The sequence below is a fragment of the Micrasema longulum genome, unplaced genomic scaffold, assembly GCF_059751315.1.
Source record: "Micrasema longulum isolate JH-2025_06_02 unplaced genomic scaffold, ASM5975131v1 h1tg001050l, whole genome shotgun sequence".
Lineage (NCBI taxonomy): Eukaryota > Metazoa > Arthropoda > Insecta > Trichoptera > Brachycentridae > Micrasema > Micrasema longulum.
Genome location: NW_028278238.1, coordinates 392509 through 414265, shown reverse-complemented (window position 1 = coordinate 414265; position 21757 = coordinate 392509). Strand labels below are relative to the sequence as shown.

Genomic DNA, 21757 nt, shown 5'->3' with positions numbered 1-21757 from the left:
TGCATTTTAAATCACATTGAACGTAAAAATTATTCAAAAAAATATTCCATACTACTTTTGGCCCTCAACCGAGGTTTGAAGTTTATCACTGTCTGAACATTTTGTTAATTATCTATATAGATAAAATTATTTTTTATCAGTAAATAAATAACTTAATTACATTACAAATTCGAACACGTTTTAAAACTACCGAAATGCAAAAAGTTTACACTCCGCGGAACTGATTCCGTCGAGCGCCTGACTAATATTGATAAGTGTAACCAGTTCAACACCTCATTGTCAAGTTGCAAGCAGACCGCCGTACCGTGTGGACGCCTTTGGAGCAAAGAAGCTCCCACCGTTGAATCAAAACTGCTAATAAGAACCCACGCTTTTCAGTTTTAAAAATATCGTAAGTGCCAGAAAATGTTGGATTTCAGTCAGTGCGGACGTGTTCAGTCCTGTTTTTAAAAGTGTTTAGTGAAAATAGTTTGGTGCTCAGAAAATCATTTGGAAAATTTGAGACAAGATTATTACAGGGACGATCAAGAAGGCTAAGTTATTTAATGGTGGCATCTAGCTCCTTTTGTTTTTTTTTTTGTGTCTAACTTTTATGACTTTTTTATTTTTATCTTTATTATTTGTTAGTGTAATATTTCTAGAGTTATTTTGTTTATTCTGCTTTTATTTTTATTATTGTTATCTACGGTGAAAAATGTTAAAGACAACTGATTATAACCTAAAGATAAATATATTCGATAAAACCTTGCATATAAGAAAAGCAAGGTACAAATAATTTGTACCTAAAAAAAATAAAATAAAAAAAACACCTCATTGCCGTAACACTCGAGCTACATAATTGAATTAATTATTTATTTGCCATGTAATAAATACGCATTAAACAGTAACCTCGTGTCTTCTGTCGATCTCTAACTGGGGTAGGCGCTCCAACCCTCAGCAACCTAATTCCTATACATTCATGGAGGTGTGTTTTTAGTGGGTAGCTAACAAATGCTGATTTTGAAGTTACCTAGTTGTAGCGATTACCCCGCGATATGAACACCAGCATACAATTTTTTTTAATCTATTTTTAATCGACATTGTTGAATCGACATGAATATTAATGACAAAACAAGTGGCTCGTGCTCAACACAAAGCATTGTTTACTGAAATGTACTTTGACCGAGGTATCAGATACCAAGTAACAACGACACAAGCCGATATAATTATACATACTTGACACATTATTTTACTTCACTGTACGTATTATCAGGAAAACCTTTACCCAGACTGTGGTGTGTAATTATCTCTTAAACAATATATAAACTAATGATCGAATTTAGACAGTTATAATAAACTTTGAGCTATGTCAACGTACATGTAGTGGTGTAAAAGTCTTCAAACAAAGCAATGCAATCATATTATATAGGCTGTAGTTATGAAGCTATGAACATATTTTTTATTGTAATATGTAGCTTATATAGGTACTGTTCTTAATGCATAAATGCAAAAGTTAATATTTCAAATACCTTTGTCCTCAAAATTCCATGAATTCATGACTAGTCACATTTATGAATATAAATTCTAAGAAATTCGTTATCGCTTTCTTTACCTGAAAAGGGTTAATGTTTTTTATTTTAGTTACAAATTGAAAGTGATAGCTAACAATGGTTATTTTATGCCGTGTAAATTGTTCAAATATTTTGTACTCCGAAAAAACATTACATAACATTGTCAAATAAAACTAGAATCTTGGACGAGTGTTTATTGTATTATTATCGCTATGCTTTTTAATAAAGTTTTGTAATTTGAAATTACTCCACCCATGAGTTGAGCTGACATTTCTATATGCATGAAAACATGCTAAACGTGACCTCCCGGAAACCGATAATCAAAGCTGGGTGCATTTTTTCCAAATTTAAAAATCAGGGCAAAGAGTTAAACAAAATTTGTAAAGTTATTTATGTCATTCAAAAGAAATTTTTTTGCTCCACAAGATCTAGTGTTTGCTTCTACATCAAAAATACTATTTTATTTTATTACAACCCTTCAAAATGGAATGCCAAGTAAAAGAAAGTGAGCCATTCGGACAACTTGGTCTGTTCACGTTCAATCGAAGGAATAAAGCAGCCAAAGCTGCTCGCGATATTTGCGCAGCGTATGCTGAAGAAGCTATCCTACTATCGACTAATTTGTTGTAAAATAATGAAGGAGAACACATTTTTGACTAATTTCTTTTAATTTTTTTGTTGTGGCCTCGGGTTCTCTTTATTTGGAAAAAAACACTCAATATCTTCGTCAGTAACCTATGATTGAACGTGTTTTGAAAAAAAAACCTTTAAACTCACATTTTCGTACAAAAAAAAATCAATTTGACTTTATAGATAATTGAAGACAATTCTGGTAATCGTATCTGGGCGTTAGGATTATAAAATATTGCAGTGACAAATTACTTATTAAATAAATCATTTACTTGTATCCAGTGAGAATATTCAGAAGGGTAGACTTTCCAGCCCCTGAGGGTCCCATAATGGCAGTCAGCTCCCCAGAGCGTAGTCGCCCGGACACGTTCATCAGAATCTGCTTCACATCTGAAAAATAAGATATTTTGTTAGAAAATCTTCTACCAGTAAGTCAATTAGAGACTTCAGAGCTACGGGAAAATAGATACAAAAAATTCCAAATCGGCTTGTGGTCCTGTGGCTATTATCGTGGACAAATACTTGAAGATAAACAAGTCAAGTCAAGAATCGGGTTTTAGCCCCGTAGCCACCTTTATTTGGTCAGTCCGTCTATATGGGATTCTACCCCGGCTTCTCCTACCTTCAACTCGGCCAGACATTATTGCCTTCTCTAGATTGTCTGGCTCACGTCTAGCAATATGTCCAAGAAAGACAGTATCCTTCTCAAACACACCACTGATAGACGAGTTGTAATATGGAGCTCTTCCAGTATCGATGCATTCGTCCTTCTGGCTGTCCAAGGCACTCGCATCAGCCTTCTCCAACACCACATGTCGAATGCATCGATCCTCTTCCTCCCGTAGGCACGCATTGTCAACGTTTCTGCCCCATATAGGAAAACGGAGAGTACCGGGGCTTCCTGCCAATTTCTTTTGCCAAGAAAACCACCATGATCAGAAATACTTTAAAATTGAAATATTAGGGTAAACTATAAGAACACAAATATTTCTTTTAAATTTTTTTTTTTTAAAGTCAGAATAATCGGCGCGCGTGCATGAGAAGATGTATGGCGGCCTCCGTGGTGTAGTGGTCAAGACGCTTGACTCACGCACGGAAGGTTCCGGGTTCGATTCCCGGTGAGAACACAAATATTAAAATGTGATTTTTCTCAAGCCTGGGTGTTCTGTGATGTAATTCACCACTGTAATTGGGCCTCCTGGCCTGTTGTGGTGCAAAAAAAAGGAAAGGAAGGAAAGGTATGAATGTAGAGGAAGCGAGATCCGTATGCAAAGACAGTGATATTGCATTATATCCTCTCTGCTTACCCATATGGGGAAACGGCGTGATGGTTTGCTCTAACCTATTAATATATAGCAGTATCTGGCCATAAAAATATTGCCACTTTAAAAAATAAATTTAATTAATACATCTTTCTGGGAGCACGTATCGAGATCTCGATATAGACGGCTTTGTAATACATAGGTAGATAGAGATATTCGGAAAGTTAACTATATCATAGTTAATTTTGTCAAATGTCGTATAAAATCATGTTCAAGCTAAGACTTTTTATATTAATTAAGATATATTAAATTATTTCATTGTTTTGAAGTGGCTGTTTTTTTTATCACAGAAGCCTATGTAAAATATGAATGAGTACTATTTTAAATTATAATTAGGCAAAGAACGCGGAGTAAAGTTTTGGCGTCACTTATTGGTTGTATTTGATCACATGACGTCAAAAATTATAAGTCAGTAGAGCACACTGAGGTAGATAGAGATAATACAGAAGTTAAGTATACCGTCTCGATATATACCGATGAACATACCTTTTGTAATTGCCTCCCTGAACAGATTTTTTCCAGTACATATTTCTCAATTTAGCATACCTACATCAAATCGAAAAAATACTTTAAATTGAAGTCACCGGACAGCCGGACACGGAAAACTTGTCGGAACATCACGACTTTGGGGATTTTTTAAATATAAAACACACAACTTTAGTTAAAATACCAGCACCTAGGAAAGATATTATTTAGTTAGCGATTTTATTCAACATTTGCGCCGATCAATAAGTCTGTACGGATCACGAACGCGTATTAATTCATTATTTTACTTCTTTATCTCCACTAAGTAGTGGTCAAATTTACGAATGAATGTCAGTAAAATTATCGACAAGGTTTTTAGGAAAAATCTAAGTTAAATAATTGAAAATTCAAGGGTAGATTTCATTCATTAATGAAAAAAAATTAAATTCATTTATGAAAAATGTTAATAATATCGGAAGTATAAATATTACGATAGAGACTAGAGATTGGCACAATATTTTCATATGTGCGCAGTTACGATTTACAAATTATTTTCATACTACACGTGCATTGAAAACGATACATGCATAGCATAGTATATGTTTGGCTCAATAATAGTTCCGATTAGTTACGAAGTTTAACGAACTGAGCAAAGAAAACAAAACAAACACTAATAATGTTGATATGTTAGTGTACAAATAAAATACCCAATACAAATTAAAAATAAACAAAAGCTATCTGGACATAAAGTTATGTAAATATTTTTAACTTGGACTGTGTAACAGCACGGAACTGGTTGATTCACTTTATTTTATTCAATAGTGACAATACAATATTGTTTGGTCCCAGGACTAAACCATTGCCACGCGTAAACAGCGATTTGTAGGACAAAACATTGTTCCGACGCATTGTCACGAAGATAGACGGGCGGGCTATCTCCGTGGAACAATGATTACCCCCACCACGCACGCGGCTGCATTGTCCTCGTAAACCCGCACGGACAGGAGCTTGCGACAACAGCACGCTTATTCAATAAGCGCGTTGCTCGCGAGGCAGAAAAAACATTTTTACTATTTAATTCGATCTTTATCAATTCCAATACATCTTGGGTACGTATTCTGAAGGGAAGTTAAAATTTACCTTCTATTTTATCTACAAAGTAAAATTAAGTTTTCTGTATGAAAAATAGGATATGTTTACATTTAAAAAAAAAACATGTTCAATTACCGGTTATCGACGAAGATACTTTGAATTTTCATACAAATATTACACACTTTCGTACATAAATATCGATATTAATTTATACCGTCTCAGTATATACCGATAAAGATAGCCGTTCAAAATCGCGGCCTTGTTAAAGAATAAATTGTATTTTTCGTGAATTCATCATCATCCCTACCTTTCCGCACCCAATGGTGCATAGGGCACTGAATTGGTACACCAATCGCAGCGTATCTTGATCAAGTGATTAAAAACAAAGTTGCTTCAAATATAAATTGAATATTTATGTAAATTATCATAAGAATTTATCTACACCATAAAATAACCTTTTTGTGTGTTTTTTTCGTAAAATTAACGCATTACATTTACTTATTTTTAACCGTTGTATTTAGAATGTCCAATTACTATAGCACCCACCCTACCTATTTATAATTTAACTCTGTATACTGTTCTTTATGTATTTTATTGTATCAATTTAAACTATTGGTTCTAGGATATTTTACATAAATACTAACCTTTACTAGCGGTTTCACTCTCGTGGTATTAGGGAGAAATTAATCAGGTAATTATTTAGTTGCGTCGTTTATCAACTAAGAGTTTTTGTTTACCAAAAAGAATTTTTCCGGTGGAATGATATATTTAATCGGGGTTAAAAGTAACTTGGTCTTCCAACTATCGCTATGGAAGAAATATAATAGTCAGTTTGTAAATGGTGACATAACATCGTTATTCTAGTCACAAATCCAATATCCCACTACAAAATCAAAACGAAAAGCAAACCAAACTAACCAATAGATAAACCAAGTCAATTACTCCTAGGAGTGATTGTTGATATGAATTTAAAGTGGAAAAAGCAGATTGAAAATATTACTATTAAACTTAAAAGACTAACGTATGTATTCAAAACAATTCGAAATATAATTAATGTACAGGAACTTTTAAAGATTTATTTTGCATTGGGCCAATCAATTTTGGAGTACGGTATAATCGGTTGGGGGGTGCGAGTGACACAGTTTTAAATAGTATGTTTGTTGCACAAAAGTCCCGATACAGACATCTACTGAAGAAATATTCCACAAATCACAACTTATGACACCAAAACAATTATACGCTAAAACAATACTCACTTACAGATTCAAAAACAACTCTTACTCTTACTCAAATTAAAGACGTAACCCCTGCAATACATCACATACAAATAATATAATCACTAGATCCTCAACACAAAGACAACTTAAACAAATACAAACTAATACCACTTTTGGACAAAGGGATTTTGAGTATTATTCAATAAAAATCTATTACCTACTTCCACAATCTATTAAAACAATTAGTAACGAGGAAATGTTTAAAAAGGCCATAAAAAATGGATAGTGGAACTAGGTAGAAGTAAAATGGATTGTCTCATTCGCCCAAACCAATATTGAATCAACTGCTCTACAAGTGTATAGCTTATGTTAGGTTTTTGTTATTTTCATTGAGCGTTTTGTAATATAAATAATTTAGATATACACATATACCTAGTTTTTAAAACAGTCTGAATATTTTGTTTATTATCTCTGTTTATTAAGTTAGTCTTCTTTGTTTATTCTCAAATGTAAAAACATGTCAAAAAAGTATATTGTTAAGTGTCCTCGGCACGGGTAACCCCAGTGAGGTCACATTATTTTTATTATTGTTTACAGTTTGTAAGAGTAAAATATGAATAAATAAATAAATTATAGAAATTTAAAGAATTCATTTCAAATTTATTCATTTTGACATCCTACCTTACCGCCTACTCATTTTAGATTAAGATATTAATTTTATTCGTTTTAGGAAGATTCTCACAAGTCGTAAAAATCAGAAATTGATCGAGTTGTGCGATTCTCGAAAAAAATATCACAAACGAAAATAAACGCTCAATGCATACAAACAAAGAAAATGCATTTTACGCCCACTTGACAAAACTGCCACGACTGTTGGCCTCGATTATCGAGAAATGATAAAAGATTTATCGACGTTTGTCGGTATAGTCAACTCAAATCTTTTAATAAAAAAATGATGATAATCCAATTTACGTTATTAGTATAAACGAGTTTGTTGTTTGTAACTCATGGTAGTGCGAAAAAATGTTTGTATGATTAAAAAATTGAAAATATAAAAAAGAATTACTAACTTTTTTTCTATTTAAATAATACCGATGAGAATGAGTGCTGATCCAATAATGTTAGATGATTGGCACGACAGAAAGGAGAATGAGGAATTTCAGTGATTTTTCAAATATTTAAAAAAAAAATTTTTTTTCGTATTTATCACATTGAATATATTTGTTAATAGACTATGAAACTTAGCTAAAATATTTTGATGTATCACTATGACTTTTTTTCTGTAATTTTGAAATTACTCCGCCCGTGACGTTACGAGTCGTCGTCGGTGAGATGTGTTGACATTGAAAAATAGAACCCCGTAGCTGTCAAAATCGGGTTGTGGTCCCGCGGCTAGTGTTGCGGACTCAAGGATCAGAGGTCCGAGGTTCGAACCCCACTCTACCCCAACTTGATTTCCATTTTCTAATAGTGAGTTATTTACAACTCGTTGAAAATGTTCACCAAAATGCAAATATTTGTGTAAATTTTAAGAACGGGAATATTTATTTTATTAAAAAAATAAATAAAAATACAGTAAACGTTGAAAAAATGGCTACCAGGAAACTGAAAATCTATCACAACACACAACAACGCTATAATTGATTGGATTTTGTTGGATGTGTTGAAGTGAACCTGTGACATTTTTATTAAAACCATTTTTATGATTTGATGGTTTTAATTATTCTGTTATAAAAGTCAAATAAAAAAAAAAAAAACAAATAAAAGTAAACCTGGCGATGGATCTCGATTAAAATTGAGAACATACTATACTCTGTGTTTCCGCGTTACTGTTTATTATTTTTTTTTAATTTTTTACAAAAAATATTTATTTAAAATGGTAGAAACAAGGAGTCGCGTTCGCTTATCAGGAATCAGGGCTGGTATTCTGAACGGAATTGAGCGCGAAAAGATCGCTCTGTCAGCGTGTATTTAGCACGTAAATACGCGTTAACAATGCGTTTTCTACGCGCGCTTTTGCGTTCAGAATACCACCCCAGGACCACGCAGCGTAAAACGTGACACATCGCGAAACAAAGAAATAATATTATCACTAAAACCGTTCATTGAATTGAGTACGTTCTTAAGTCAGAATCATCAGTTCTATTAACCTTTAGCTTGTATGTAATAACCCAATTCCAAAAAGTTGCTTACTAAGCTAATTATACAGGGTGTTCATTAAACCCTGTCACATCCGAAACCACGGTGATCAGTATGAGTAAGAAGACATATTGGTACAATAAAATAAATTTTTAGAACACATAAAATTTTAAAAAACAAAATTTTAAAAAAAGCAAATGGTTCCTTATTTCTGCAGGGGAGAAACAAAAAAGGGGAGGGAAGAGTCTGATACGCTGCCGACCGCGCGGCCACGTTAAGTTTTTTGTTTAATAGTTCTTAATTTAAATTCTTTTTAATTTTTGTGATTGCCACACCAGAGTATTGTTACTCTGGTGGGTACTAATAGCATAGTATTTAAAGATAGCACAAGGGCTATAATCTCTCTCTATTTCGTTTTTTCTCGAAGTCTTCGGTCGTCACGAAGCGCACTGTGCTTTAAAATAAATTGTATACAGTCCACTATTATCAAGATCTTTTATTTAGTAAAGATCGCCGCCATATTTATTGAATTGGCTACAAACACCAGCACACATTTTTCCACGATATATTGTATTATTTTTAAAAGTAAACGCCGATTTCGCCAGTGGACTGTATACATTATTAGGGCACCCACGCACACACCAAAAAAATGTTTACACTGAAGAAATAATATTTCTAATTATTTTCATTTAAACAAATTTCAAAAATCATAAATTAAATACATGTATATACTGATACAGTAATAATATTGAATTAAATAAGTGCGTCTCTCAATATTTAAATGACCTTTTAGACATTATTCGACCTTAAAGTGACTTCTGCCCACTAAAAACAGGGATCTTATTCTGTAACTAAGTCGTTTCGTAAATTCATTCGTATCGTATGAGCGGGAACGAGAGCGAAATACGATTTAGATAATGTTAGAGAGATGGATATGTGAGAAACGAACTGATTCACGAAACGAAGTTGTGACAGAATACGGGCTCAGCTTCAATTGGAAAATATGTAGGGATATTTGGGTATAAATAGTTTTTTTTTAAAGTGATTATAATTTAGCAATTTTCATCAGTCTTTTTAAGTCAGCTAAAGTGCACGTGAGTAGGTGTTAGTTTTATTAGCTTTATCGAAAAATAATAAGAACATACGTATAGAATACAAAAATATTGACAAAATATCGTTTCATAAATATTATAAGCTCTAAGGTTCTCATGGTTAGGAGACGAATACATACACTTGATCAAATAAATGTTTTTCAAAATACATAACAGTATAAAAATACATATTAAAAATGTTTTTGTTCTACCCACCAGGAAACATACACATATATAAAAATGTTATTGAAAAGTGGGATCACAAATACTTAAAATATATTCATACGTATTTATGTAAAATACTTTATTATTTAACATTGTAGTAGGAATATTATCAATTTCAAAGCCGATTATAAAAATATTATAATTAGTTTTAGATGTGAACAGTATTTACACAACGTGTCTCAACAAATACGACTGTCGCAGACTAAGTACAAAATTATGAATATTACCACGCACAATCTTTAGAGTTTTAAAAACGATTGTAATTATTAATCAATATCTGTAGCTTAATCATAAATAACTATCGACGTGCTTAAAAACATGCTAAGCGTTTGAGCGATCACAATGAACAATAATGAACATACTCAAGTTATCGCAGTCATAAGTCAATGCGTGTGTAATCTCTAAGTCAACGCTCGTGTCGGTTTGTTTATTGTTTTCCTCGTAAGTTCACTGGCGAAAAATCGGCGTTCACTATAAACAATAATACAATATATTGCATTTGCAAAATAGTAAGGAGTATCTAATACAAAAAAGTGAAAATTAAAATACGACTTTTTACGATTTTTTATGTGCTTCTGACACATGTCATTAGCTCAATCACAAATAACTATCAGCGTGCTTAAAAACATGCCAAGCATTTGAGCGATCACAATGAACAATAATGAACATGCTCAAGTTATCGCAGTCATAAGTCAACGCTTGTGTAATCTTTAAGTCAACGCTCGTGTCGGTTTGCAAAAGCAACAAAAACAAAAATGTTTTCCTCGTAAATAAATACAGTTCACCGGCGTAAAATCGGCGTTTACTATTTAAAAAAGTACAATATGTGGCATTTGCAAAATAGTAAGGAGTATCTAATACAAAACAGTGAAAATTAAATTACAATTACTATGGCTACTGATTTTCTTGACATTCGGCAAGCCAACCGCCGGCCAACCGCCGGCTAAACACAATAAATAGCATGATAAATAAAAAAAAGCAGTTTTTGAATATTTTTCATATTTAAACCGGTGAAATTCAAATATGTATGTGATTGCGCAGCAGGATTATACGTCGCGAAACGTAAATATTTTGACATTTAATATTAGGTGTTTACGGATGTTGCATTGGGATCGCGAATACGATAAACAACCATGGTGAGAATCGTTATCACGTCGCTTACTAGCACGTCGATAGTTGTTTGTGATTGAGCTACTAAGATCACAAAATGTATTTATGTGTTTATCTTGCGCTCATGACACAGGTAGGATCGGTGGGTAAGAATGGTCCCGAAGGCCTGTCATAGGTCCCCAAGGACAAAAGGCAGTATTTTTTGTTCAATTTTCAAAGCAGACATTCTCCCGATAACGCATACATGGGCCACATGGACGGCTTCAAAAATTGAAGAAAACAAAATTTTAACCACGGACACATTGCGCAGAATCGAGAGCCATTAGGAATACCATAAGGTCATTTTTTATTAAAAATATTAAGAAAATCTACCTATTTCGGTGCTAGTAATATTATTTGATCACGCGGAGCTAGATTATTATGCAACCAGCGAATATTAAAAAGAGTAATAATCAAAATTACATATTTTTTTGTTAAGACTGTGGTCTGGTAAAACGAACGCAAAATTAGGAAATCATACGATTTTGCCATTTTAAAACGAATGTTTTTTTTAATCCCGTAAAAATAAAAAATAAAAAAACATAAATTAGATAAAAACAATATTTTTTAAAGGTATTTAAAATGCTTGTATTTCTTTTCAAAAACAAAAAAAAAATTTGGCCGCGACTACTTTCATGTTCAATTTATTATCTTCAAATTATTACAACAAATTTTAGTTCAATACTTAGTCTTCATTGAGATCCCAGATCCCTGTTTTGTATGAATTTAAAATGGCGTAATCTGCCGGTCTAAAAGTAATTATATTTTAGTTGCATAAAACTTTTAATTGTATTTTTTAATGAAAATACCTTTAAAAATTACTGTTTTTATCTAATTTATTTGTTTTTATTTTTTATTATTGCGCGATTGAAAAAAACCATTCGTTTTTAAATGGCAAAATCGTATATTTTCCTAATGTTGCGTTCGTTTTACCGGACTACAGCCTTAACTTTATTATTTATCACAATTTGGTAGGAAATAAGTAGGTAATTTGGAATATTTAGACGATAAAATCGACGGTCTCAACGTATACTATCGCATGTACATTTTGCGAGGTTTACAGGAGAGCAAAAACAAAGCTTGATTATTTTTTTGGTAGATGGTGTAGAATTGCGAAACATGCTTCTGTTGTAAACCTCACAAAATGCAGATTCGATTGTATACGTAGGGGACCGTCGAAATTGACTATCGTTTGTGGCGTGAACGATCGCAGTATATATGATATTTTATTTAAGGAAAAAGGTGACAATAATATTGATGCACACATGTAGTAGGCATACATAATCCCCAAAACACTAAACTTACACAAACAACTGAATTTTTTTCATAACTTTTTTTATTTATTAACGGTTCAACGAACCTTTCACAAAATTATATTACAAAAATTATAATCACAGTACTGAACAAATTGCAACATAAAATATATTCAAAACAATAAATTAGAAGAAAAACAAAATACTTAGAGATCATGAAGTTTTAGGTGTGTCTTCATTTGTTTTCTTATTTCCTTTTTTTTTTCATTAGTAATATAAAATCAATAAAAAAAAAACTAATACTTACAAATAAAATTCCTTAGTTTAGTTTTATAATTTTGTTAACTGACCAACATGGGCTTTCGCCCAAGTAGGCATCTTCAGGACGGCTTTTTATCAAAATAATTAACTATGGAAATAAATATCTAATCAACTAATTATAAAGATTGAGATTTCTTGCTATTTTACATGTCATTTGAATAGGTTTTTTATAGATAAGGGGAATGCATCAATAGATGTAAAGAACCATAATATTTACAGGTAAGTATGTCAAGATGCGAGACTTTCTATCCTCTTTGACTACTTTCGAACTGAAATAGTGATTATTATGATGGTGATGATTTTTATTGCGGTTAGATAATTTATATAGTGCTATTTTTGTGAAAATCACCTCAAGGGTGCTGTGCAGTAAATAAATATTCCAGAACGTCATGCTGCTACAGAGCGCATGGACGATTGGGATTCTAGTTCCTCGTTTCCAATTATGATATATTTACATTACGACAGATAGGAGCTAGATTACAGCACGTCTTGCAGCTACATAGCGAATAGACCGTAAGAAATCTAGCTCCCATTTACATTATGTTTTAATTTGTCAATGAAGGTTAGAGCTTGAATGACAGTAAAATAAAATAATAAAACTAGATTTTGAAAACAAGAGTTATATTATAACAAGTCTTGCAGCTACTGAGCGCATGCACGGTTGAAATTCTAGACCCCGTTTACAAAATGTAGATATTTAATAGGTGATAACATTTACATAAACTAGATTACCAATCATCTTGCAGCTACAAAGCGCATGGACGAGTGGAATTCTAGCAACTTAAAATTAAATCAAAAAATTTTTTTTTAAAAGACATTGAGCAGAGTAGATAATTTGTCAAGTTTTCCTGCTAAAAAGTAAACAATAAAAAACTAAATGAATAAATCACTTTTTAAACCCTATGCTTAACATTATTTATAGAGTAAAAATACAAAATGGTATGTCCTTAGCATCTCTATGAGAAGCAGTGTGACAGAAATGAAAAATGTAATTACCATTGCCGTTGATAATATAAAATTAATTCAGACAAAATATGCGACATGCAACATCTAATTATCTCTTGCAAAACATAACACATGTCATTGATTGGTATGAAATAAGCACTAATATTGCGAAACAGATAGGTAACCGATAGAGGAATGGATGCTAATAATTACTTGTGATTATTTTTAGCCATGGAAAATGCATCGGACATCGGACATCGGGTGTGCTGTGTGCTAGATACGGAGGGAAAATGAGCTTACGGAATGCATATTATTAACCGATGAATTTGATCGTTTGCACATCAAAGTTATTTTGGAACCTCACTTCAGGTAGGTTGGGTAGTAGTGTTTATGGAGAGTCTATTGTGTTTGATATAATAGGTAGGTGTATGGGGATCGCAGGTAAAAATATTACAGACCGTAGCAGCTGTTTGAAATCAAATTCAAGCGTAGTTCGAAAAAGCAAAAAGATTACACTGCTGGGGAATTTATAGTTTTTATTTCTCTATTGAGGGCTTCTCTCAAAACATGATAATAAGGACTGAAAACAAGTTACGTACATATTTACAAATTACAATTAGGATAAAACGAAGATATTTATTAAGGGCTTATCTCAAACCATGATAATAACGACCAAAAACAATTTACGTACATATTTACAAATTACAACTTGAACTTTGCACTTACAGTCAATCTGCTAAACAAAATGTATTTTTTACCCTTGAAAATAGACGCACTATATCTGAATTATGCTATTTATAGCAATTATTAAATAATTAAGTAGACTCTTTTAACCTATTCTCTAAAATCAATCTTAATGTCCCCTTTTGCGTGACAAGAAATAAGTATTTATTCCATCTGTCAATCGGTAGCACTAACTATGCACAACACTCTTTCCTCTATCGTTCTTGCACTAACTATAATGCTTTTTTTTTTTCATGTATTGATATATTTAACACGCCCCTTAATTTATTGAAAAATAAATTAAGACTCATTCTTTCTGGCTGCGATACGATCCCATTTGCTATTTAATGATGCTCAGACTTACACACACCTGAACACTTAATCCCACACAAATACACCTCTAGACTTACTATCATACAAATACACATAAACACACCTTTTTGTTGTACCACAATTTGATATGTATGTTTTTTATTTAGAAACTTCGCTGGTCTGTCCTTAAACCGTATCTTTTTTATGTTATTATATTACTTTCGACTGTTTCTTTCTGTAAAATAAATAAATAAATGAGATTTTTATTGATGGCTTCTCTTAAAACATGATAATAACAACCGAAAACCAGTTACGTACATATTTTACAAATTAAAATTGGGATAAAACGAAGATATTTAAAAAAGGAATATTCCCTTAATTCAAGAAATCATTATTTCGTGTACAACATGTAATAAAATACAATATTTACACCTTCGTACTTTGTTATTTTCTTCATGCTCCGACATAGGTTGTGAAAAATTGTAAGTAGGTGTTGAAATTTATGAACTTTTTTTAAAATTGTGGACTGGCTGCTTTCTGCATAACTACGTTCAATTGAGTTTCCATTTAGCGTAAGACATCACTTGTAGTCGTGAAAATATTAAATTCGAACAGGTGGACGGAAAAATCAGCGGAAAACGTGATTTTATTAGAAAAATATATAATACAGGTTTGGCCGTAAAGGTATTTGCAAGACTTGTGCTAATACAAGGCTAACTTCTGCAATCAAACGTGGAAATTGCGCTGTTTTATACCAACTTCATACTAGAATACAACATATGTATATATACATACTATAGACCAGTGGCGAATGGTGATTTTATTTACAGGTAAGCTATAAAAAAATATCATATATTTGTACCTACATAGGAGGTCCATAAAATAATGTAAGTAATATATACTATAAATTGATATTTGTTTGTGGTTCTGTGCGATACAACAACTATCATCCATGAAATCAACTCAAACGATGTAACTTCGTAATATATTATATTATATATATATATTATCCATTACTTTAATATATAATTCATTAAAAAATAAATAAAAAAATACCACCATGAATTTAGTCGATATTAGGTATTAAATTGAAATGTCAACAGGCTGAATTGTTCTTGTAATTAATAGTGCTAAAAACAGCCGCGTGGAGCGCTACATGTCCTGCAATATGACGCATGAAAGTAATTATGGTCATATGTCAAAAGTACCATCTCAAAGAAAAATAGTCCTTAAGAAACAATGTTTGAAATACTGTTTTCCAAATCAAGAATCTTCAAATAATTTGTGTAATCTGCAAGTTTAATCTAGAATAAAAAACCCGCACTGGGGTTAAGACATTCAAAATATAGTGTACTTATTTGTATGGAAAAATAAGCTAAAATAATCTGCTAGTTTCTTGGCTCACCGCAGGCGCTGGGCGCGCTTTATTAAAATTTATATTTATATTAGGATAAAAATACAAACGGTGGGAATGATTTAAAACACATGTTAATTATTTATTTGTTTTTCTGTAAATAAAATTACAATAAAACATTATTATGGTTAGTCAAATATAATGGTAAGCTGCGCATAATCGCTTCTATACACGGTTCGCCCCTGCTATAGACGTATTCTTTGCGTGACTACTTCCATGGATGGACAAAACGTTTTTTTTTTTTAAATAAATGTTTTTCGTTTCCCACATCTAACGGTGCCTACGGTTTTGAAAAACTTTCACATACAAATAAATATTGATTGATTTCAAACACTCTTAGTTCTGATAACTTAAAAAGCGCCCAATCACTTTCTTGTTACTTATTGCAATCAAAATGAAGTTCCACCGGGGCCCCGATCACAATGGGAAGTTAACAGAGTTATCTTCGACTGTATATAAAGAAAAACCGATATTTGTGAACGAAAATGAGTATATTTGCATGACCATTTAAAGTATCTTCGTCGGTAACCTGTAATCAAACATGTTTAAAATAAAAAAATGTATGCATATTCTGCTTTTCATACAGAAAACTTAATTTTAATTTGTAGATAAAATTGAAGATAAATGTTAATTTCCATTGTAATCGGGGCCCTGTGTCCGTATTCTAATATGGGAAGTTAAAATTTATCTTCAATTTCATCTGCAAAGTAAAATTAAGTTTTCGGTATGAAAAATAGATGCTCACAATTTTTTAATAGATATATTATATTAAAGATAGTTTGAATTTTCATACAAATATACACATTTTCGTACAAAAATATCGATGTTAGTTTATACCGTCTCGATATGTACCGACGAAGATAGCGTTCATAATCGGGGCGCAGGAGATCTCGGTGGATAAACTCAATTTATCAAAATATTTAAACGTCGCAGGAGGCGAAATAATATCTTCACAGTGGAGTATCGGTATGCTACTGATCCTAATGCACGGAGGTGGAATATAAAATCAGTAAAACAAGGATGACGGTGGGCTAAATGTGATAAATTTATCTACGATAGATGCAAAAATGTTGAGATTCGCGCAGTACATACCTGTACAAGGTTAAAACTTGAGCATTGTCTACAAAATCAACAATAGGGTGCTATTATGGTTTGGACATGTAGAGCGAATGCATAGCGAAATAACGAAGATTCGTGATGCGAATGTTGATAGACGCAGGACGCGGGGAAAACCAAGAAGACAGACAAAATCCAACAATTACTTGAAGATGGACATGTAAGAGTCTGAATAATCGACATGCGTGCATGGGAAGATGTATGAATGTAGCGAAAGCGAAGTCTAAATGAAAATACAGGGTAGTGTGGCGTTCTTTCCTCTCTTTTTTGACTCAGATATAGTTATCTTGACTAAGATTACTTTAAAGTTAGGTTTGTAAAACGAAATGAAGATTTTCCTAATGGCGATATCGATTAGTATAAGTATGAACTGAATAACATCTATAGAAAAAAAGTATGTCGGCTAGTTTCACTTTAATGATACCGAAAATAATAATCATCTTTAAAAACCGGAATGGTGATCACTTGTAAATAGAGATTTTTCTAGATACAAAACAATATGCGAGTATATATTTTTTTGATAAAAAAGATCTTTTAGTGAAGGAATATTTCTGGAGATGTTCCCTGAAATAATAAATCTAAAAGATTGTGAATATGGCATTTACATGCTAATGAATAAAATAAAGATAGCAACAATTGCAAACATGCCGTGTATAAATTTCTTTGATTCATGCGTCATTGAATTTTTCCCTTTATTAAGTGCCTTCTACCAAAACATAATATCGGCCGAAAGCAAATTACGTATGTTCATAAATTACAACGAGCATATAAACGACAAAACCAGAAAGTACAATGAGTAAAAATATACATTTATAAAAACATAAAAATAATGCAAACGTACGAGAGTAAGTAACATACACTTACTCTATACAAATACACATAAACACATCCTTTTGTTGTACCACAATTTAATATGTATGATTTTTATTTAGAAACTTCGCTGGTCTGTCCTTAAACCGTATCTTTTTTATGTTATTATATCATTGTCGACTGTTTGTTTCTGTAAAATAAATAAATAAACAATAATAAACACGTAACCAAACGAATAAAAATGTAACAATTTTTTTTTTAAAACTCACTAAAAACCTGATAGAGCCTAAAATTTTAAAGAAAACAACTTTAAATATTTTATAGATTTTTATTTCTTTTATTTATTCATGTAACTCATTGTGCGCACTTAAAAACCTTTGTACAATGTGTTTTAGGACAAGTATTTTTGTAAATTTCTCTGAAGTACGTCATTGCTTTTTAAATTCAATTTAATTTTGATTTGATTTTACCCTTCAATCATGTTATGGATAAAAACTGTATATTTGATTTGTTGCTTTAGTTGATGTCAAACATGTATATGTACAGGAATGGCAAGGGTATGTTACATAAATAAGGCACGATTTCATTGACAACCTCGCCTTAAAGGCACTTGTTCTATGAATGTAAACAAATCAACGCGAAATTAATGGCAGTTACCGGTATGTGTTGACTATTGAGCTGTGAGGACAGCCTCAGAACGGAGTATCAGTGTGGCAATACCCATACAATTTCTATGAGTAGGTCAGTTCACAACATACCGGTTCTAGACCGGGTTTGCATCATGTTTTATAATTCAAAAGTCACTATTCTAATTCAAATAAAACTACCTCGCTTAATGAATCAAGTTGTTTATGTATTTTTCCTATGTTCACGTTAAACCTAGCAATACCAGCATCATATGTAACAATTTTCCTTAATGTTTTTCATGTTGTACTGTGTAACACTTCATGCCTCGATGCCCAAAATCCCCTGACTCTGTCAAACCAAGTCATCGAAAGGGTGGAGAGTTTCAAATACCTGGGAGTATATGTTACGGAAAATGGCAGCTTTCAAAAAGAGCTGGGAGTGCGGCTAGGAATAGTAGGCGCCACATTTAACTGTATGAAGGCTATCTGGATATTGGATATTTACTCAGTAAAAACCAAATGCCGCCTATATAACGCTTGCAGAAAACACCTATCCTTCTTTACGGATGCCAATCGTGGCACTTCACTAGGGCCCAAAACAGAAAAATTCCGAGTTTCAGAAGAATCTTGAGTGTGCGGTGGTTTGACATCGTGAGGAATGAAGTAATAAGAGAACGGACGCAGCAAACTCTGGTTATAATGTCATCAAGCTGAGGCGATACGGTTGGCTTGGCCATGTGCTGCGGATGCCTCCTGAGAGCCTTAACCGCGCTTGCCTAATTTATAAGGCATCAGGTTCTCGACGTCCTGGACGTCCACTGCTGACTGTTCGTCGGCAGTTCGTGTCAGAACTACGGGACGCGAACCTGACTTGGGAGGATGCACAGGAGCTGGCAGCCGACAGAGATGCTTGAAGGATCTTTGTGGACACCATATGCTACAAACTAGGGAGCGGACATGGAATAATGAATGAATGAATGCGTATGCCGTGCGATGTCGTACCATGGGCTTATTCACGGATACTATACAATGCGTATGTGTAAGTATAGCGCACGCGCCAGCTTATAAAAAATCCACTGGTCCATTTCAGGAGACAGTTTTTTTTATGTCTCAAACATCGCGGGAATCAAATCTAACATTGAAATGAATTAAAAATAGCAGTTTTGGAATATTTTCTATATTTACACCAGTGAAATTCAAATATGTGATTGCGCAGCAGGATTATACGTCACGAAGCGTAAGTATTTCAACATTTAATGTATGTTCCATTGTGATCGCGAATACGATAAACAACCATGGTGAGAAATTGTTATTACGTCGCTTATTAGCACGTCGATAGTTATTTGTGATTGAGCTACTGTAGTGATTGGCGCAGTTGCCTATCAGCCCTACCCGGGTTCGATTCATAATAAAGACAGCATGAAATATGAATTTAAAACATGATTTTACACAGCAATATTTCATAGCCAAAGGCGTTAGACGGATCATCTAACTTTCGTGTAACCAAATGGTCAAGATCGCCGAGTTTGGTATATTTATGTTGTGTTGTATGATGATCATGTATAATATGCAACGCAATTTATGACGATAGTTGAATAAAATCCGTCAAATATTTTTCAATAACCTAACCTATTTATCAATTTATTTATCAAATATTTTTGTGTACCGTATATTATATTATTTTCACTTATATACTTACTGTTAACTAATTTTCATTATTTGTTTTTAACAATAATTTGTTGATACCATTTTTTTTATACTTATAAGTATATGAAAAAGTATTTATTTTTTTGTTTGAATTCTTTACAAGTTATTTACAATTTGCTTTTTAATTCAATTACTTTTATTATATCCATTTATTTATTTTTTTCTTTTTTACTATGTAAAGTTTCACTTTTTATTTTGCATGGCAGTATGCTTCTTATTGTTTCTAAATGTATACAAAAAAGCATTGTTTATCTTTTAAATTTTTACGCACTATGTTTGTACTTACCTGTATATTTTTTGTAAATGCCCTTTGGGCGTATTGTAAAATTAAATAAACAAAAATAAAATAAATAAAAAATAAATCGGATTCCAACGTTTTGAAATTATCAATTACTTACATGTGTAATATATATTATGTATGCACGTAGAGCGTAAATATAATCCATTTACAATATAACAGTGGAACAAAGGTCTAAGGTACGTAGATTAACGAACAGGAAAACGATAAATACATAAATAGTATCTACTTAAATATGTGTATTTAAACAGTGCGATTAGTTTCATATGCTGAGAATCTTGGAAGCCGTTAGAAATGCCCGATTTTCGTATTTTCAAACACATTTAAATATTCTATTTATTATATATATATATGGATAATTTTTATAGCGCCGTTTTTTTGAAAATCACCTCAAGGGCGCTGTACAATAAATAAATATCCCACCACGTCTTGCATCTACAGAGCGCATGGACGGTTGGGATTCTTGTTCCTCGTCTCCAATTATGATATAATTCATTATAATATCACAAATTTTCCGTTTTAAAATCCGCTTCAATGTGAAAAATCAGTATTTTAAATCGATCATTATTTTAATGCATAATATTTTTAAATAGGTGTGAAGGTTTTTAATGAAGAAAGTTTTTAATGAATAAGTGCTAATATTTTTATTTTAGCTGGGAAAATTAAATGTTTGCAAATTTTATTTAATTCATTTATTATAGAGTTCAAACGTACAGATTACAACTAATAATGCCTTTAAATTGTTCATATATTTTCTTGTATTTAAAAAAAAAAAAAAAAAATTCCTATATACATGTATATCCTGATCTTTCCGGCTGTTAATTATATCTGTTATTCATTGTTTTTATAAATGTAGATAATATTATATAAGTTGGTGTAAATATAATCTCAACCAACAAGCTACAGAAAGTGGCTTGGTGGGATTTTTAGTTTTAGTAAAAATATGAAAATTGAAAAGTGTAAAAATGTATAATTATATTCCTTAAATAAAAAAGTACAAATAAATTTAACACAATTTTGAAAATTGAGATATTAGTGTTATCAAATTCAAGAAGGTCAATTCTACGTACAGCTTAAAACAGCCAGGCCACTTTCATACAAAAAACTTTAATTATCACCTTCTGAAAATTGTGTGATGTCAAATTGTCATAACAATAAATGTCAACTCATACATTCAGAGTTTATATTATGAGGTTTCATTCAATATTAGATCTGGCTGTCATATGACCATATACATGATTAAACTCTTTCTCGTATTATAAAAAAAGAAAGCATGCATAATTTATCATTTGCCAAAGTAAAAAACATGCCAACTGTTGTGTAGATTTTATTATTCACTCTTTACCAAAGTG

The 21757-nt window shown here is 32.1% G+C and overlaps 1 protein-coding gene across 1 annotated transcript in view; it reads right to left on the bottom strand.

Moving 5' to 3' along the window:
• LOC148277323 (ATP-binding cassette subfamily G member 4) overlaps positions 1-21757 on the bottom strand; it is a 67381-nt gene that overhangs the window by 15599 nt on the left and 30025 nt on the right. Inside the window, exon 3 of the mRNA XM_088233024.1 lies at positions 2453-2570. Coding sequence (XP_088089150.1) covers positions 2453-2570 — 118 coding nt within the window. The remainder of the gene's footprint in view (positions 1-2452; positions 2571-21757) is intronic.